At 32.7% G+C, this 19,122-nt stretch overlaps 2 protein-coding genes, 1 long non-coding RNA gene and 2 other non-coding genes across 9 annotated transcripts in view; 2 read left to right on the top strand and 3 right to left on the bottom strand.

Annotated features, from left to right (window-relative positions):
• LOC149481638 (uncharacterized) overlaps nucleotides 1–1,906 on the bottom strand; it is a 46,542-nt gene extending 44,636 nt beyond the window's left edge. For all 3 annotated transcript variants that reach the window (XM_089705213.1, XM_089705214.1, XM_089705215.1), the window contains exon 1: nucleotides 1,595–1,906. The gene's annotated coding sequence lies outside the window, so the exon portion shown is untranslated. The remainder of the gene's footprint in view (nucleotides 1–1,594) is intronic.
• Nucleotides 1,907–2,925: 1,019 nt separating this feature from the next.
• Nucleotides 2,926–3,007, bottom strand: TRNAL-AAG (transfer RNA leucine (anticodon AAG)). Its single transcript has one exon. It is a non-coding gene; the product is annotated as a tRNA-Leu (tRNA).
• Nucleotides 3,008–6,705: 3,698 nt separating this feature from the next.
• Nucleotides 6,706–8,143, top strand: LOC149481636 (uncharacterized). Of its 2 annotated transcripts, none has more exons than XR_016316826.1 (5): nucleotides 6,706–6,887; nucleotides 7,180–7,414; nucleotides 7,542–7,613; nucleotides 7,732–7,811; nucleotides 7,916–8,143. It is a non-coding gene; the product is annotated as an uncharacterized LOC149481636 (long non-coding RNA). The 2 variants fall into 2 exon arrangements; XR_016316827.1 differs by lacking the exon at nucleotides 6,706–6,887 and adding an exon at nucleotides 6,909–7,091.
• A 4,965-nt stretch (nucleotides 8,144–13,108) lies between these two features.
• On the top strand, nucleotides 13,109–13,182 carry TRNAI-AAU (transfer RNA isoleucine (anticodon AAU)). The gene has a single exon. It is a non-coding gene; the product is annotated as a tRNA-Ile (tRNA).
• Nucleotides 13,183–13,421: 239 nt separating this feature from the next.
• The window catches only part of LOC149481633 (uncharacterized), a 68,066-nt gene continuing 62,365 nt past the window's right edge, over nucleotides 13,422–19,122 (bottom strand). For both annotated transcript variants that reach the window (XM_089705216.1, XM_089705217.1), the window contains exons 6-10: nucleotides 17,848–17,992; nucleotides 17,367–17,626; nucleotides 17,154–17,282; nucleotides 16,799–17,083; nucleotides 13,422–16,711 (exon numbers count right to left, since the gene is read on the bottom strand). In XM_089705216.1, the coding sequence (XP_089561342.1) occupies nucleotides 14,396–16,711; nucleotides 16,799–17,083; nucleotides 17,154–17,282; nucleotides 17,367–17,626; nucleotides 17,848–17,992 (3,135 nt within the window). In that variant the 3' untranslated portion in view covers nucleotides 13,422–14,395. The remainder of the gene's footprint in view (nucleotides 16,712–16,798; nucleotides 17,084–17,153; nucleotides 17,283–17,366; nucleotides 17,627–17,847; nucleotides 17,993–19,122) is intronic.

Here is a 19,122-nt window from a genome sequence, read left to right as displayed (position 1 = left end):
TGTCATGGCAGAAGGAAGCTTCTTGTGGAGAGAAATAAAAAAAAAGGGGCGATAAGACAAAACAACGCCTGCTAGGGCAGCTCGCTATTATCTGATAATTAGTACTATATTATAGAGTCTCATAGTTCACAGAATACGATACAGATATCTGCCGAAGAAATAGCCTTCTTGGTTGGAAGGTGTTTGACTTAAGATTATTTAAGTTCAATCGATCCTCGGGTCATTTTTATTCGAATTATTATTTATGAATAATAAAGGAATACTATTTTCACTTAAGCGTGATATTTTCTATCTATTAAATTTAATTTAGCCTTCGTATTTTTAAAGCGATAATGCCTTTATTAGGGACCTATATTAATGTAGAGATTATCGATGGATTTGAAAAAACATTGTTTTTATGTTTAGAAGTGTGTGTGTGAAAAAATCACACAAGTCTCTGTAATTAACCTATTATGTATATCTAATTGTGTTGTGTGTTATGTTACAAAATAAGAAGATCTTTTGTTTATATTGTGAAAAATATATATCTACATTCTATACACTAGTTGCCGCTTCTTACTTGAAATATTATGTAGAAGTGTAGGAAAGTAAAATATTAAATACTTATACAGTGTGTCCGGACATGACATACCGATATTTGAAGGGGCTATTCTCCAGGTATTTTTATCGACAATTCAACCCCTCTACAGTCCCCTACCTCACCCCCCTCAAAATGGCAAACCTATCAATTCGGATAGTGAATTTATGAAAATTGTAATAACTTCGAAAGTGAGTGTCACAAAATACTAAATTTGGTTTTATTTGAACAATAACAAGTTATTCTAGGGACCACTAAACAAATTTAATTGATAAGAGTGATGAAACATACTTTAAAAAATTCGAAAACCATTTTGAGGGGGGTGAGGTAGGGGACTGTAGAGGGGTTGAATTGTCGATAAAAATACCTGGAGAATAGCCCCTTCAAATATCGGTATGTCATGTCCGGACACACTGTATATTCATAAACCTTACAAAATAATACATAATGTTAATTCATTGGAAATCATAACTATTCATTGTGTATAAAATGTGGTAATTGTTAACTCTAGAAAATATATAAACATGTACCTAAATTTTACGCATATTCTCACTTATAAATACCAAATTAAATGATTATAAGACGCTTCATGTTCAATATTATATTATATTATGTACAATGTACATTGTTGTGCAAAAATAATAAATTATAAATTAAATTTAGTAAAGTAAGTATGTATGAAATATAAATTACACGAAACACTTCATATATTATGTACATATAAATTACTTTTAATATATTACATTAATATTGTTCCTGTTGTTTTTATTATTAAAGGTCTCGCCTTCCTTTCTATTAAGAATAAAAATCATAGCTTTACGCATTCAAAGACACTCAACTTTTTGAAGTGAAACTTCTTTATCGGGGTTGGACAAAAATTTAGTGTAACATTTTTGCGTTACGCCGTACGCGTGACATTTTTGCGTTACGCCATACTCATGACATTTTTAAGGTCATAAAAAAGTTTCACTTCTTACGTGGGTACTCTAGTACACGCATACATTTTTTTTTACTTACCAATTCTGATAGATATTCTTGCACTATATTTATTGAAATAGCCGCCAAACGCAACGTATACATTTAAGTTAATCATATAAATTCACAATAAACCTATCCACTAAAGATCACAATAAAAAAAAAATAAAATAAAAAGAAAATTCTATTTGAAATGAGATTACAGATGATAAATATTATTCACGCGCGCGTACGTTAACCGCGGGAAAACGTGGTTCATTTTATCTTGCACAGATTATATTCGCGAGGCATACACGAGTTGACTCGACTGTACCGCGCGTGTCGGATAAATGGCACCTGTCGGCCCAATCTGCACTTGACTGTATCGCACGGGGATGCGTTTACATTCAAATCAATTTATGACACGCGTTTTAAAATGGAACAATATCCGCGGTTGTTTTTTTCCCGCGCAAGACTTTTTTTATAATATTTCCGGCGGAGATTTTTTTATCATTTGAGTTTTATTATGATGAAATTAATATAATTATTGTAAAATATTGTAAGGTTTATATTTCGTATAGGTACTTAATTAAATATGTACTACTATTGAGTTCTTATATATTTATTATTTATATTTGTTGTCAGAAATGATTTTTTATAATATTTTTAATAAGCTCTACTACGTATTTAAAATTCATAGAGTTAAATTAAAAGTTAAACTATTATAATTAAACCATTATATTCAAAGGTTTTAGAAATTAGATGCTTAGTTATTTTCATGCAGATAACGCACAATCAGTATTTTTTTCCAGTAGACTTGTAGACCCATGAAACAAAAAAAAATTCATGTAAGTAGTAAGTTGTATTAATATTAATCTTATACGAACAATTTGTTCACAAAAGCACCAAACTAATGGCTTTGTAGACATTTCTTTTCAAATGCAGTCATCTAATAAAGAAAAAAAAATATAGTAAAAATAAACTCTATGTTACCCTTTGATGTTACTATTTACTAGCTATTCAGGGACTGAGGAATGCCAATACAACTCGAGATTTGATAATGATTGACGTCCCAGTGTTGATTTTAAACAGAACTTTGATTAGCTTATTTTGTTATCAATACAGTAGTTAGTAGATATGTCAGAGATAATTTATGTAAAAGTACTTGATTGTATTTGACAGTTTATTAGTTGTATTCAAAGATGCAAGCAATAAAATGTATACTAACTGCCAATATAAATTGTACATTGACCGTATGATTAGAAATTTTATTCGGAAGATTAATAAGTGAGGAATAAATAAAAACTTATAAAAGAAGTTGAATTTGTTTAAATTTGAAAGAACAATAATTTAAAACTTAATAATTAAGTGTATATTTAAAATAAAAAGTTTTATGGCAGCGGTGGGATTCGAACCCACGCCTCCGAAGAGACTGGTGCCTTAAACCAGCGCCTTAGACCGCTCGGCCACGCTACCTGTGATTAACGTGTCGAAATTGTGTTTTGGTATCTGTGCACATTTTTTTAATCTATTTAAAACAAAAATATGTAAATTACCAACCAAAGCATTTTGAAGTAACAAATACAGTTTTTTTACTGTGGGTACCAATATTTGTATGAAATATGTTTTATACTCACCGAAATTCAAATTTCAATAATTAAAATATATTTTTTTTTATAGTGACTGAACTTTTGCAAAACCTTTATATAATATACCTTTTCTAAAAAAAAGTACCTATTCACTTAAAGAAGCATCCCATTTTTATCGATTTTTTCTTTAACTACGTTTGAATTTTCATTATTATAAATTTTATAATTACAGTTGTAATTATACACTGAAATAAACATAAAATAGTAATAAGTTATATAATCTCATACAATTCAGGATCCGATTATTAAAAACCGCATAAATGGACGGTGTATATTCCTTGGAGGAAATTACAGCAATAGCTGTTGAATGAGACCTGCTACTGTAATTGTACGTTGTAACGTCGATTACAATGTTTGAACTTCACTACTGTACAACGAACAGATACCTATTATATCCTATCAATATTGAAAATGTGAAAGTTTGTGAGTGTGTGTGTGTTTGTTACTCTTTCACGCAAATTCTACCCGATATTGATTACAATGAAATTTAGCACACATATATAGTTAGATGGTAACTTGGATCAACACATAGGATAGGTTTTATCCCGGAAATCCCACGGTAACGGGAAATATGCGGGTTTTTCTTTAAAACGCGGGCGAAGCCGCGGGCGGAAAGCTAGTATTTATATAAAATACAGCTGGAATAGTTGCTCCTCGTACCAACCGGGGTATATAAATAGCTACAAATAAAATATAAGTATTTTATGTTGAGCACTTGAGCCGAAAAGGTTATGCCGACATGTTTATGTCAGGCAGCAAGACCAGTGCAAACTTAGCACCCCATCTATGGAATTTTGGGTCGAAAATGACCTTGATCGTTAGGTCCCCGTTAGGTCCTTTAAGGTCCACCAATTTTTTCGTTAGGTCCCCTTTAGTTTTTTTTTAAATAATTTTTTAAATTTTAGGTATAAAAAAATTACACTTTAGCACCCCATCCATAGAATTTTGGGTCAAAAATGACCTTAATCTATAGGTCTTCGTTAGGTCCTATAAGGTCCCACAATTTTTTCGTTAGGTCCCCTTTAGTTTTTTTTTAAATATTTTTTTTTTAATTTTGGGTATAAAAAAATTACACTTTAGCACCTCATCCATATCAAAATTGGCGAATTTTATCAAAATCGTATTCTTTACCGTTAGGTCCGTATAGGTCCATCATTGAAATTGTTAAATTATTTATTTTATTAAAATCTATATATTTATAAGAAAGTCGTGTTAGTTACTCCACTTATAACTCAAGAACGGCTGAACCGATTTAGCTGAAAATTGGCAGGGAGGTAGTTTAGAGCCAGGAGAAGGATATAGGATACTAAATATGTACCACGGGCGAAGCCGGGGCACTAGTTATAAAATAATTGAAACCTGCGCATACGCCTTAGAGCATTAAGACATGCGCACATCATACATAAACAGCGCGAAATTTAAATTGGTATCGTTTCATTTATTAAATCAATAAATAAATCTATACTAGTCACGTCTGGTTCGAAAGATGAGACTGGCTTTTTATTTCGAAAATTTATTTGGCAACACTTAACAGTTAACTGTCATTAAAACCTGAGTTGTTGATGTGTCAAAGCTTGTCAAAGTGATTTTATTTTCTGCGATTTTAGCTTAGGATTTTAGTGATTTCTAATAATTGAAAACTGAGTTGAAAACATGACGAAAACTTTAAACTATGATTAATAAATTTAAAAAGAAACAATTTGAAAGAGATGTAGTTTTCAAGGAAAAACACACAGTGTGACTTGATATTTTGATACTTTTCATCTTGATTGCATTGCACATTATATGATTTGTTTAATATTATTATTATTATTTTGCATGGATGATACCAGTAATCCAGTTATAAACTATTAAAGCAACAATATAAAATTGAACGATCTGTCCGTTCAAAATGTTTAAAGACACAAAATCAGTATCTCAACGAGATTTCTTCTATGACCGAACCATGTTATTCATGTTGAAGAGCAGTACAAAAAAAACAAGATGGAATAACTGCAGAAATGGAAGAGTTAATGATGTCAGAGATAATGATAGTGATTCTTATTCTTTATTCGCGGCTGAACGCGGCTTTTAGATTTAATATGATTATATTGATTAAACAAAATTTAATTGTATTTTATTATGTTTTTTATTACTTTCACTAGCTGTTCTTTTTTTTATCTGTATCAGATAACTGTACCAGATTACATATATATAATATTATATAGATGAAGAGTTTGTAGAGGTTGTTAATCTCTCAAAAAAACAAAGCTCGTAATAATAAATTAAAGTATCAAAACTTTATTTCCAACTATAACCTAAGTTACCATTAGGTTACCTTAATATGATGATTTTTTGAATTTGCCGCCTTTTCCAGTCTTATCTTTCGTTAGCCGGACTATCACCACAGTATCACCATATTTCCTACAGTATGGCGACGAATGTACTTGTGCAGAGAAACGGAGGGGAACTGGCGGGGGGTCGGGCGACGCGGGCCGCTTAATGCAATCACGCTGAGTTTGCATTAACTATCGCGAAAGGACGACGCAGTCGTATTTTTTGTGTAATAATTTTATTATACATAGGTACTTACATATTCTATTATGGCGCGCAAAAACTGTTCCGTTTACGGATGTAAATCTACATTGAAATCCCAGAAGGAAACAATATTTCAGAAAGATTGTATTAATAATTGTATCTGTTGAATTAAAATCAAAGCTATGTATATGTTGTCCTCATTATTTTCTAATCAGATTGTACATCCCAATGCGAATGCATTACTTCTTAAATGGTATAATATACAATTAAGAACATCCAAAAATAAAGTGTCCACGTAAATAATATTTAGCAGTGCAATATCTGTAATTATATATTTATGAACAAATGATTACATCAGATTTAATAATCGCAATTATTTTGAATGTACATATGAATAAATGATTTCATCATAATATTAATAATCACAATTGTTTTATTTCCCATTTGTTGCAACCCTAGCGTATTTTCGTGTGGCAGCGTAAGTACCTACGCTGGCGGCGGCATCGCGCGACATCAAAGGCGTTTCCTTACTGTAGGAAATAATATTGTAATACTGTGCTATCACTATCATTATTATATTATACATAGTATAAAACAAAGTCGCTTTCTCTGTCCCTATGTCCCTTTGTACGCTTAAATCTTTGAAACTACGCAACGGATTTTGATGCAGTTTCTTTTAATAGATAGAGTGATTCAAGAGGAAGGTTTATATGTATAATAACATCCATTAAATAGTGGAGAAGTACTGCTATTTTTGAGGTTTCTAATGTGATGTCGTAAAAAATTACCAGCCTTACTTATAAAAACTGACTGATCTGTTGCATAAACACCTCTCAGTTAAATAACTCTCAACTCCTTATACAATGATTAAAATAATCTTAGGTACTTATAAACCTATCTCAGCAGTCTCTCAACTAAGTTACGTCAATATATGTATTTTTTTCTAGTAACATTATCGAAATAAAACCCGCTATTCACGTAAAACTTGACTAAAAATGTACTTTTTGACAAATATGAATGGTAGACTTTATTTTGTATGACGTTTAACTGACAGGATATTGATAACTTTCAAATTTCAAACATTTGTACAGATTTGAGATTTTTGATAAATTCAAATTCAGTTTTAATTTAAAATGAGTTCAATGATCAATAAACGTTCTCGTTCGACGAATTGGAGTGAGGAGGATAAGGTACGTAATGTACACAAGAAATCTAATAGAATGTACTTATTTCCTTACATGTTTTAATGCTTATTAATAAATATATATTGCTCTTTAGAAAGTGCTTCGAAAATAATTAGTGCTCGAGCGAGCACATATTATATTAGAGAATAAGGATACGTCGACTAATACAAATACAGCAAAAAAACTTGCATGGGAAGATGTTTTGTCTTGGTTATTTTAGTTTTACTTATTCTAACAGTTTCTTGTATTTAATAAATTGTTACAGTGTAATAACATTATTATTGTATTTATATTTCAGTTATAATATCATTTCACTCCATAAAAGGGACTTAAGCCAAATACAAAATCAGTGGAGGAATTTGAAGAAAGCTAAGGCTTCGGAACACAAATTTAGAACGGCAAGAAACATGACAGGCGGGGGACCTCCGCCACCAAGTCCTCCGCCTGAAGATCAAGAGCTTATAGCAGCTCTTCCTAATGAGTTTGTGGTTGATAACAATCCTTTCGATAGCGATGCAACACATGGCCAACAGGTTTATATTTTTTACATTTTCTACTGCTATTATTCCTTAATTTGGAATATCCATTAAGGGATAATAGCGCTATGCATATATAGTTTTTTATTGTGAGATTGAGTAATTATATTTTATATATTTATAGGAAGTTACTAAGGAGTCTGCTGATGATACATTGAAATTGAATGAAAATGATGAAAGCACTGCACATGCATAGGTAATCATATTATATAATAATTTGTATAATATTTTTATCAGTTATGTTATACAAAAATATCAGTATTATAAATAAAATTTATATTATTTTAAAATAATTATTATTTTTTTATTTTTAGCCTGAATTGCCAAATTTCTCCACTGAATTGCCACGTATAAATCCTACACATCATATTTTCAAAGCTAAACCAAAAAAAACGTAAGTATGTAATGTTGAAAATAGAATTTCATGAAATTTCCTGTGCTTATTGTTCAGCTGTGATTTATGTGAAATAATGTTTAATGTTTATGTTATTTTTACAGTGGGAAATCAAATTCCAATTACGAGCATCAATTATTCCTCCTTGCAAAAAAAAGCAGGGAGGAATTAATGAAGCAACAACAAGAGTTGCATCTATTAAGAATAGAGCAAGAGAGGGAGCTTCACCTATTAAGAATAGAACAAGAGAGGGAGCTTCACGAGAAGAAGCTCCAAATACTTGCATTAGAGGAGGAATATTTAAAAAAAATAAATTTTGAAAAATAATAAAATATGGTTTTTATTGATTAAAATAAGTTTCAATATAAATGGCCCTGTTTATATTTTCGTCTTCATCTTCTATATTATCAGGGATAGTTGGATCGATTAATAATTGATTTTCAAGGCCTGAAGGATCTAGAAAAATACAAAATAAAGAATTAAAATATGCTTATTTTTTATGTATTGGCATTATTAAATATACTTTGTTTACATATTAGTTTGCACAAATACCTTGATTTAAAATAGACTCATTAAAGAGTATTGCTAAATTGTGCAAAACTGCACAAGCAACAATAGTGGTCTTGATCACTTGCAGAGACCCTCGCATTGTTTCGTTGAGTATGCGGAATCTTTGCTTCCACACCCCAAAGCAACGCTCTACAGTATTCCTCGTTCGTATGTGACTCAGGTTGTACCTTTCTTCTGCCTGTGTCCTTGGTCTTAATATTGGTGTTAGAAGATGCGAAGTACAAGGATACCCGCTATCTCCAATCAGCTTCCCATGAAATTCATTCTCCTCAAACCTCCGCTTTATTGAGCTTTCTCTATATATGCGGGAATCATGTGTACTTCCTCTCCAGTGACACACAATATCGCAGATTTTAAGGTCAGAGTCACATACTACCTGTAATTATTGTCATCAATATTATTATAAATTAGAAACACATAATAGCACACATAACAATGAAAATTTATTACTTTAAATACACTATGATCAAACTAAAATGTTATTGTACAATGTTCATACTTGAGTGTTAATGGAGTAATGTCCCTTCCTATTAACATAGTACTGTCCAGCCTCTCCACTCACTTTGCGTATCTTAATATGAGTGCAATCTATTGCACCAATGATACGCTTCATCCCGCATATTATGGCCTCAAATTTCCTAATTGCTTTGGCTTCCTCGGTTGAGTTCGACGGCATATTAATATAACGCGAACTTTTAGAAGCTAACGCAATAGCAACATTTCGGGACAAACGGGAAAGGGGTTGACTTTAGAAACGTGCGGCACGAATTTCGGCGCGATTTTAATTTTTATCGATCGATAATGATGCCCCGAAACATACATTAGCGGCTTTTCGTGCGGAAACGTGTAATTACAGAGAAATCTTTTTTTTAATTTTTGAGATTATGTTCAAAATTGTTTGAGTTACATTGACAAAACTACAAGAATTGTGTTTGAAAGAGATAACAAATGTCTTAATGTACATATTAAAAACCATAGTTCATTCAAAAGCATGTTGCTGAGGGGACAACAATTCATACGGGTTATTGGCGAGCATATGATTGTTTGGGGCAATATGGGTATGTTCATAAAAAAGTTAATCACTCAGACCCAGACAACCCATTTGTTGCCTCTGACCCTTTTGAGTCTCAGTGGCATGTTGTAAAAAGATTTTTTAAAAAAGATAACTATAACCACCCAGCAAACTTCGGTGATAATATTATAGAATATGTGGAGATGATGGGTGGAAATAAATAAAATGGATCCATTCATTGCCATTGTAAATTGTATCAAACATGTATACAAGATTTGAAAAATAATTATTAAAAAAAAATGTTTTTATTGTATGTATATTGCACACAAATTGTTAATCACAGAACCGAATCTGTCCACCCCGATTCCACGTGGTACTTGTCTGTCATACACTAGAGTGTATTAAAAAAGTCGGAGGCGCGGAGGAGCGTGGCGCCCGCGTGTGCTGAGGAGCAGGCAGAGTCAAGCGAGCTGGAGTGGCTGAGGCTGGTCGCCAAAGGCGACCAAAAAGCCGAAGCTACGAAGGCGAGTGAAGACTCCTGCCTGCAACGAGGTACAGGGGGGCAAGCGCCACGTTCTGCAGCGCCGGAGCAGTCAAGAATCCATAATCTTCGTTATATTTCTAACTACATCACTACATATTATAAAACAAAGTCACTTTCTCTATCCCTATGTCCCTTTGTATGTTTAAATCTTTCAAACTACGCAACGGATTTTGATGCGGTTTTTTTTAATAGATAAAGTGATTCAAGAGGAAGGTTTTAGTGTATAATTTATTAGGTTTAAGTCAAAGCGGGCGAAGCCGCGGGCGGTAAGCTAGTATAAATATAATCTCAAAAAAAATTAAAAAAAAATAGAAGGGGGGGTTTCCTCACCCCCCCACTTTATAGGGGGTCTCCCCTTACCTCCCCCCTCCCTTTCCCTCCCCTCCCCCCCCTTAATTCGTGCCGCAAATTTCTAAAGAAATACCCGGGAAAGTGTCTGTTGACTCATTCTGTGAATGTCAGCACAATCTTCTTGGATCTGTAATGTAATAGATCGTTATACAGGCTTTTCTATTGTATATATCCAAAACTAGAGCACAAGTCACATCTACCTCATGCCGGCCCCAATATCGAATAACTGCCATCACTTGCAGTTCCACTGGAATACCGCCCCCTCGAGTGTCCACGCGAAGGTCATCCCGAATCAAATTAATGATTTGTTGCATGTTATTCTTTCCGAATCTATACCTCGACCGTAGTGTGGCCCTGTGGCCGCTACAAAAAATATATTGACACCATAGATTGACACTAATACCAGGTTATTTTAATTCTAGGTTGAAAAGTAGGTTTTTAATAAATAAGCACTCTCAGAACAATAGATTTATTTAATAAATGAAACGATACCATTTTAAATTTCGCGCTGTTTATGTATGATGTGCGCATGCCTTAATGCTCTAAGGCGCATGCGCAGGTTTTTATTATTTTATAATTTTAATAAAATAAATAATTCAACAATTTCAATGATGAGCCCATACGGACCTAACGGTAAAGAATACGATTTTGATAAAATTTGCCAATTTTGCTATGGATGGGGTGCTAAAGTGTAACTTTTTTATACCTAAAATTAAAAAAAAATTATTTAAAAAAAAACTAAAGGGGACCTAACGAAAAAATTGTGGGACCTTATAGGACCTAACGGAGACCTATCGATTGAGGTCATTTTTGACCCAAAATTCTATGGATGGGGTGCTAAAGTGCATTTTTTTTTATACCTAAAATTTAAAAAATTATTTAAAAAAAAACTAAAGGGGACCTAACGAAAAAATTGTGGGACCTTAAAGGACCTAACGGGGACCTAACGATCAAGGTCATTTTCGACCCAAAATTCCATTGATGGGGTGCTAAGTTTGCACTGGTGGCAGCAAGTCCTAAATGCTCTAAACATCTAATTTTGAATGAAACTTGTATTGTTCTAATAATAATTTCCTTACATCACGCGGTTCTATTGTTGGGATACGCATCGAATTCCTCTTCACTGAGTGACCATACCCTCTAAAGATCAATTTAATTTATATTCAAGAATAATAAAACGAAAACCCACAAATATATTTATGAAACACTTGCAGTCGAATAAATCATGTAGCGCAAAGTGACGACGTAAGTGTGACGTAAGTCATGTTTCTCGGTGCTTATAGATTTTAAATTACTTACTTACATATTATTATTTTTATTCCGATTACTATAAAAAATAGATGCAAGAGCAAAAAAGTACGCGTGTACAACTGTCATCATAATCATTGTCGCCTAGGAACAGAAAAATATTTCGTTACGAATCTTTAAAAAAATGAGTGTTTAAAAAACTCAAGTACCTCTTCGCCAAGTTCGTCAATATTTAAACAACACCAGAGTTTCTTTACTTAAGTATATTATCACGGTTTCATAAAATAAAAAATGTAATTCAGTTAAAGTAATGCAAACGGTTTTCTTTTATAATTTTTACCTAATATTTTTTTAATTAAAGTTAATTTTTTTTTATATGCAAATAAAGTATATTTTTGAATTCAGCTCCGAAGACGAGTGTGCGGCGAATATAATGTTACAATGTCAATTTAAGTTTTTCCACATAAATTATGTCACTTGAGATGACATTTTTTCACGAATTTTTTTTTATAAGTACACAAAAATGTGTATATTTTTTAAAATACTTTACCTAATAAATAATTATAGACTTTTTACAGTCAATACGAATCGGGGATTCACATAGCGTGGGTGAAGTCAAGTACCTACTCGTTTAACGCCCACAGGCTTCAGTCTGGATTATTACATTAGTTAAATAATATTAATTTTCGGTAGTTCTGTAAAGATACAGTGAGTAGTATTCAAGAAGCTTGATACACTTCAAAGATGAAGTGTTTCAAGCTTCTTGAAAATGTTATATTTGTTATCGAGAGACTCAATTTATTCAATAAAAGAGAAAAATACGTAGAGCAAGGCAGATTGTCTTCTGACTACTCTACCTTTTTATTAATATGGCCCTTAGTCTATACAGTAAATCAGAAATATCAAATAACGTAGCTTACTGATGGTGACAGAATTTTTAAAAGAAGGTACATTTGTTTTTTTCATTACACATAAATTAAGAACGAGATATTCCTCTTTATAATATTAATCTAACTTTGTTAAGATTTTTTATTGTTGATTAAGACATGCGTTGTAGTATTGAAAATTCTAATAAGAAATATACCTACTGGATGTTAATAGATTCTGTATTTATATTAAAACTAGGTAATATAACTATTCCGCCTGCGGCTTCGCCCGCGCAGTCAAAGAAAAACCCGCATAATTCCCGTTCCCGTGGGATTTCCGGGATTGCGTCATTTTCCCGGGATAAAAAGTAGCCTATGTCCTTTCTTGGGTATCAAAATATCTCCATACCAAATTACATGAAAATTGGTTCAGTAGTTTAGGCGTGATTGAGTAAGACAGATGTTACTTTTGCATTTATAATATTAGTATGGATTAATCGATTATTTTATTACTTGATCGAAACTTTTAAAATAATTATAAATGATTGAATAAAAAAATCGCATTAACCTTGGATCCAATGCACATAATTACGTTTGACTCATCTTTTTTTTAATATATCGATATACGCATTTTGTAATCTCTACATTACATTATATAATGTATACTCCAATATAATTATAGTATTATTTCGAAGATTTTTCCAACGGCCCATTAGCTCAGTTGGTTAGAGCGTCGTGCTAATAACGCGAAGGTCGCGGGTTCGATCCCCTCATGGGCCATAAATATTTTTTAATACATTTAGTTACGGCATGTAGAGTCCAAGGTAGAGTCACTAAGAATTGACTTAAAACATCGAATAATGATGTCTATAAAGACATTTTATTAAAACAAAATGGACGAGTGAATAATACGTTCCATCAATATTTAAATAAGTAAAACACATAAACAATCCTGTGTTGATTAAACGTAATTGTAGTTGTATAACAAATAGCCTTAAATGACAACAATAAAACACAGCTTATTACTATAAAAGTTTATTACATCCTATACTTATTATAAATTATAATACATACAATATTAAAACTATTTTTGAGCTTAAACTATGAATACTTCGCAATGCGTCTATTAAATATTACATTTTTCATATAAAATTACAATAATTTAGCCTCGATTCAATTTCAGTTAATTGCAATTGCTGAAAGCTAAATATAATTATGTATTAATTGCACAACCGGCCGGTTAATAAAAATTTACAAATCATTATTATATCATCGATACTATTAAATATTATTTACAAAAATTAGCTATGTCAACATTAAATAGAAACACTCAGTCCAATCCTAGTTTATTAATTTACTAGCTTCCGCCCACGACTTTGTACGTGCATCTCCGTTTTTCCCCGTTCCCGCAAGAATTTCAGGAAATCCTTTCTTAGCGGATGCCTACGTCCTAACATCTACCTGCATGCCGAATTTCAGCCCGATACGTCCAGTGGTTTGGGCTGTGCGTTGATAGATCACTATATCAGTCACCTTTGAGTTATATATATATAGATGATAAATATGTACTATGCTAGATTCTTACGATTTCATCGCTTATCTAAGTTTATAAAATCGTGTCTTTTGTAGCATGTCTTTTTACAACGGAAGAAATAAACAAGGGAAAGTAATATTTACTACAAAGTGATTCCATTACAATTTGAATATACAGCAAAATAAAACTACTACTACATATACAGCAAAGTAATCTTTCAATATTTGGCTATTCGTATATCCTATTAAATAATATAAAATACAATATTTACAAGTTTCTCGTTAAATAACAGTTCAATAAAATTCATAAAGAAATAAAATCTGTACAAACACTTATTCCTTATTGAGGTAAAAATCGGTGGCTAAAACTATTTTTTAATTTCATATATTTCTTACCACAATATTTACAGTCTACCTCATAAAATAATGAAGTCTTTTTATAACACTTTATTTACAATAACTAACATTCTACAGATTTACGATATGGCGTATCTTCTAATTTAGAAACTGATGAAGCAGATGCTCTACCGTCTCTACCAGTCACTATCGATATGACACTTTTGTGTTCTGAATCACTATCACCACTTAAAATTAAATTCGTTTCACCAACAAAACCAGAGTCAATTTGTTCTTGACTTCGCGTCAATTTATCTCTTTTTGCATCCTCCAATGCGAGTTCTTCGTACATTCTCTTGGAATCGTTATAATTTCCAAAGAAAACTGAGTCTGTTTCTACACTTTCACCTCCCGATTCGCTTCGACCGTCACATAAGGACTCCAATTCATCTGTATCAGATTCTATTTGAAGACCTTTGCTTAGTGCAGGTACTGGTTTAGCAATCACATCTGGTGTGATCAATTTTGGTTTTATTTGCAAGAGATATCTAGCTCGACGTTTCGATTCATTTGAATCTGTACTTAGGTATCCTGAATCTTCAGTCTTGCTCAGTTTCTTTAAGTCTCTGCGCGTTCGATGTCGATCTGATCGTCTTACAGATTTGCGTGGGTTCAGATGGTCAGATCGAGACTGAGATGAAAATCTGTCCCTTTCTTCCGATGACCTTTGTCGTTCGCTCTGTGGACTGTTGCGTGTGGAACTTGTTTTAGATTTATTATCTGCGATATGCAACCTTGAATTTGTCGGAGACATTGGTTCATTGCTTTCTTTTCTTTGGGATTGATCTACATTTTTTGAATAACCCGCTAGTTCTACACTACCTCGTCGTTCATAAAAAGATTCTATTTTGTTTCCTTGAGCTCTGTTCTTAGCTTCGTAAATTTGTCTTAAGCTACCTATTTTTCGGGTAAATGCTGCTTCAGGTGGCGTCTTTTCTTTGGGCTTTTCTGGTAAATTTACCTTGCTTTTAAAACTACCACCAGATTTCAGCAATATTTTTTCAACACACTTTTTGTTTTCATTTGACTCAATAGATTTCTTTGGTTTTCGATCAAGAGTGTCAGGATCAAAATCTTCAATCTCTGGCTTTCTTTCTTCTATAGGAGATCCGCGTACTTCAATAGTTAAAAGACCTGGTCTATCGCTATAAATTGTATCATCACTGTGAACAAATATGTCTTTAGTATAAAGATTATTCTTGGATTCCGGAGATTCTACAGACAAATGCTGCAATGAAGAAAAGTTTGTATCTATTGCATTTTTTAAATCTCGCCAACTGCGAGATAATCTTTCACGACATGTTTTTAGGTTTTGTTGATATGGAATCTCATCGTTATCAGGTAAATCTGAAGGAAAGTCTAAAGATAATCTTCTCTGTTTATTAACTGTCCTTTCTAAACTATCATAGTCAATATCAACATCTCTTTGTAAATAAAACTCTTTTTTGTGCGTTTCTGAAAACTTATTAGTATCGTTATAGAATTCTGAATCTGCTGCTACTACAGGTATGATAATTTTAGGTGGATTTTCTGTTTCAATATTATTAAAGTTTTCTGATTCAGGTCGGTGGCATTTATTTAATTCTCGTATAACAGCTTCCATGTTCTTTTTGACTTCTGGCAAAACGGGTTCAGGTTCATCACGCTTATCAATAACTTGCGAATCTGGTGGTGGAGGTGGTGGCGGTAATTTCTTTCGGACACGTCTTGTTGCATGATTTAGAGATATTCTCTTCTCCTTACTTTCATTTGTTATGTCATTACTATCCACATTATAATTATTATTTATTTCTCGTCCTAATTTCTGTCTAACATTATTGTTATTGATAGAATTGCCAACGCTATCATATATTATTTCTTTTAAAATCGACTCATTGATTATTAAAGTCTCAGAATCTTCGTCACGCAATGGCTCAGCTGGATTAAGTCTCATTTCCTCTTTTTCTTTTGGTTCAGTTATTCTGGGAGTTCCACTCACTTTTGCAATTTTCGCGGGTCTGACATTTGCTGCGGGTGGAGTTGGTACATCTTCTAACCATTTTTGTACAATTTTCTGTTTGTAATCTTCACTAACACACGTTTTGCATGAATTTGATCGAATTAAACCCGTTGATGATTTTTGTACACTATTGTCACAGCCAGGACATCCTCCACAATGAATAGCCCTCCTACTATTTTCTCTCTTAAGACTGATGGCACTAAATCTACGACCACGTCTTGCACAAGGTATATCCCATCCCAAGTCAATCGTGTGATATGATTCTTCCTCTGGTATATCCGAAAGGTTTGGTATGAATCTTTTTGATGTCATCTTTTCTTTTGCAATTATCATTACTTCGCGAAGCTTATTTAGAAAGTCAATGGCAGCTGGTGGAGGATTCTAGAACAAAATTAATTAAACATTTTTAGTTTTACGCCTTGTAAAAATAAAGCAACCCTATATATAAAAGGTAGTTTATTTATGTACCTTTAGATGTTCAGTCTCAAAAAATACAGGATTGAAATACAGTTTTCGTCTTACAACCGGTGCTTGGTCAGGTGTGTTAGGAACATTTTCAACTACATTATTTTCTATACTGCAGTGCAAGATTGAGACATCTGAATGGGGCGCTTTTTCCATTTCAGGAGAAGCAGACCGCCTTTGTAACCGTTCATTCATTCTTTCAGGTGTTGAAGTTGCCCTTATTGCTGGTCTGACTGGTTTCTTCCTTTTCGTATGAACTACTGCAGACACAATACTAGAATTTCTTTCCTGGAATAAGAATAATGGTGAGCATGGAACAATATACACTTATAAAATATTGGATAAAAGTTATTCTTACTTTATGATACTGTGATGGAGACGACTCAAGGGTATCTTCAGTTTGTTCACTAACATCGGACAAACCCGCGTCATTCATGTAATCATTTCTCATATTATCCAATTTCATCAGTGGGTTTGTTTTGAGTCTCTGAAAACAAAATAATTTGATTATTTAATTCTCTCGATATTTGATATTTTATACTGTTATCTAATCATTGTTATTGTTACTAACCATACTATCCATGTTAATTCTCGAGTCTAAAGTGGAATCATTCTCACTGGAATTGGAATGGTTCAATTCTGGATCGTTAGGCTTTTTCTTTTGTTTCTGCTTGTAATGTATGTAGAATATAATACCAGCAGCGTATATAAAGACTAACATTAGCACACACACTCCAATGGCTAGAGATTCTAGGACACTTAAACCGTGAGCTTGTGTTGCTGACTCGGTTGTGACTGTCTCCCCAGCGTGGAATGGTATTGATCTTACATCTGGAACATGAAATATTTTATAGTAGTGGTATATATTTCATTTATCCTAGATAACATGTGAAAAATTGTAATAAAGCAGATAAAGTTACTAAATTAATAGGCACCAAATCGAAACTTTTTCTTTCTTCAGAAGACATCTAATTTTATTCTTGTATTTTTTATATAAAAATAATGCCTTTATTAATGTTATTTATGTATGTTCCTTATATGTATAAACTCACCCAGAAGAGCATTATGAGTGGCCCCCGCGACTCGGAACGCCGCGCAAGAAGTTGCAAGCCGTGCCGGCGGCGGCGCTGAACATAGCACGTGGGCTGCCACCAGCCTGCCTTCTAGCCGCGCGTGGAGGCTTGTTGAACCTTTCCACTGGGGAAAAAGATAAAGCTGTACTGGAGGAATATGGTGTAAACATTATATCGGAATATTCGATGAAAAATATGTAAATTTTAATGCACAATAAAGTATTTTTGTTTGTTGTTTGTAATTATTTGAGAGCTGTTGCGTGGTTTGTGAATGTTAAATTAATATTATGATAATAAGCAGTTCTCTGAAAGTTTAAAACGAAATGAAAATAACATTTAAAACAAAAATGAAGAGTAGGTAGTTCATTTTACAATTCATCGTTTGGCATACAAAAAAATATTTTTATCGTAACCACGATATTTAAGATATAAATCTAATTATGACACTATAAATAATTTAAAAAATCAAGCTACATCCAAATCCTTTTCATATTTCGTCCACATTACTCTTCAAAACGGTGTTATATCGATCATTCTCTTATCCATACACGAATCTAAATGCTAAGTATTTGGACAGTTCAACAAATTGCTCCTTTGAGGCCGCCTTATCAGCAAATTCATCAGAACGCCGCATTTAACACCTAAGAGCGTTGAAATCTCAGGCGATAGTTGACTTACGTTTGATAAAACCGCTTGTAAGATAACATCTCTGATATTTACACGAGATCAGCAACTAAATGTTTGCTATAAAACCGAAGGCGATTGCTATAATCATACTTTAGCATATCAAATATCAAATAGGGACCATTTGCATTGGTAAAAACATACTTTAGCATATCAAATATCAAATAGGGACCATTTGCATTGGTAAAAATAACAAAGAACGACAAAAAATAATATGAAGATTGAAGATAATTAATAATATATGTATGTTGTATTGGAAGTAAGCATGGATTTCTTATAGAAGAATTATTTCCAGTGCGGTTCCAGGAAATAATACTGCAATAAGACGTCATGGTATTACCCCTGAATCTTATCGACATCCAGGAGGGTTACCATGCTGTGCAAATCAGAATAAAATATACCTACCAAATATAAAATAAAACTGTAAGGATATAATTATTTACATAATATGCGATGTAGAGCTTTATAGAGATTAGATAGAGAGCGAACGAATCAAAGTTTTAATGCTAAGAATATCGATTTAATTTACGCGCGTATTATGTGAGTAAATAATAAATATGATTTATTAAT

This window comes from Colias philodice, chromosome 16 (genome assembly GCF_061535455.1).
Source record: "Colias philodice isolate Cphi_HAF_F1 chromosome 16, ilColPhil1 Martin Lab GWU primary, whole genome shotgun sequence".
In the NCBI taxonomy this organism is placed as follows: domain Eukaryota; kingdom Metazoa; phylum Arthropoda; class Insecta; order Lepidoptera; family Pieridae; genus Colias; species Colias philodice.
Note: the sequence above shows the minus strand (reverse complement) of the source record. Positions and strands in the feature narration are given on the sequence as shown.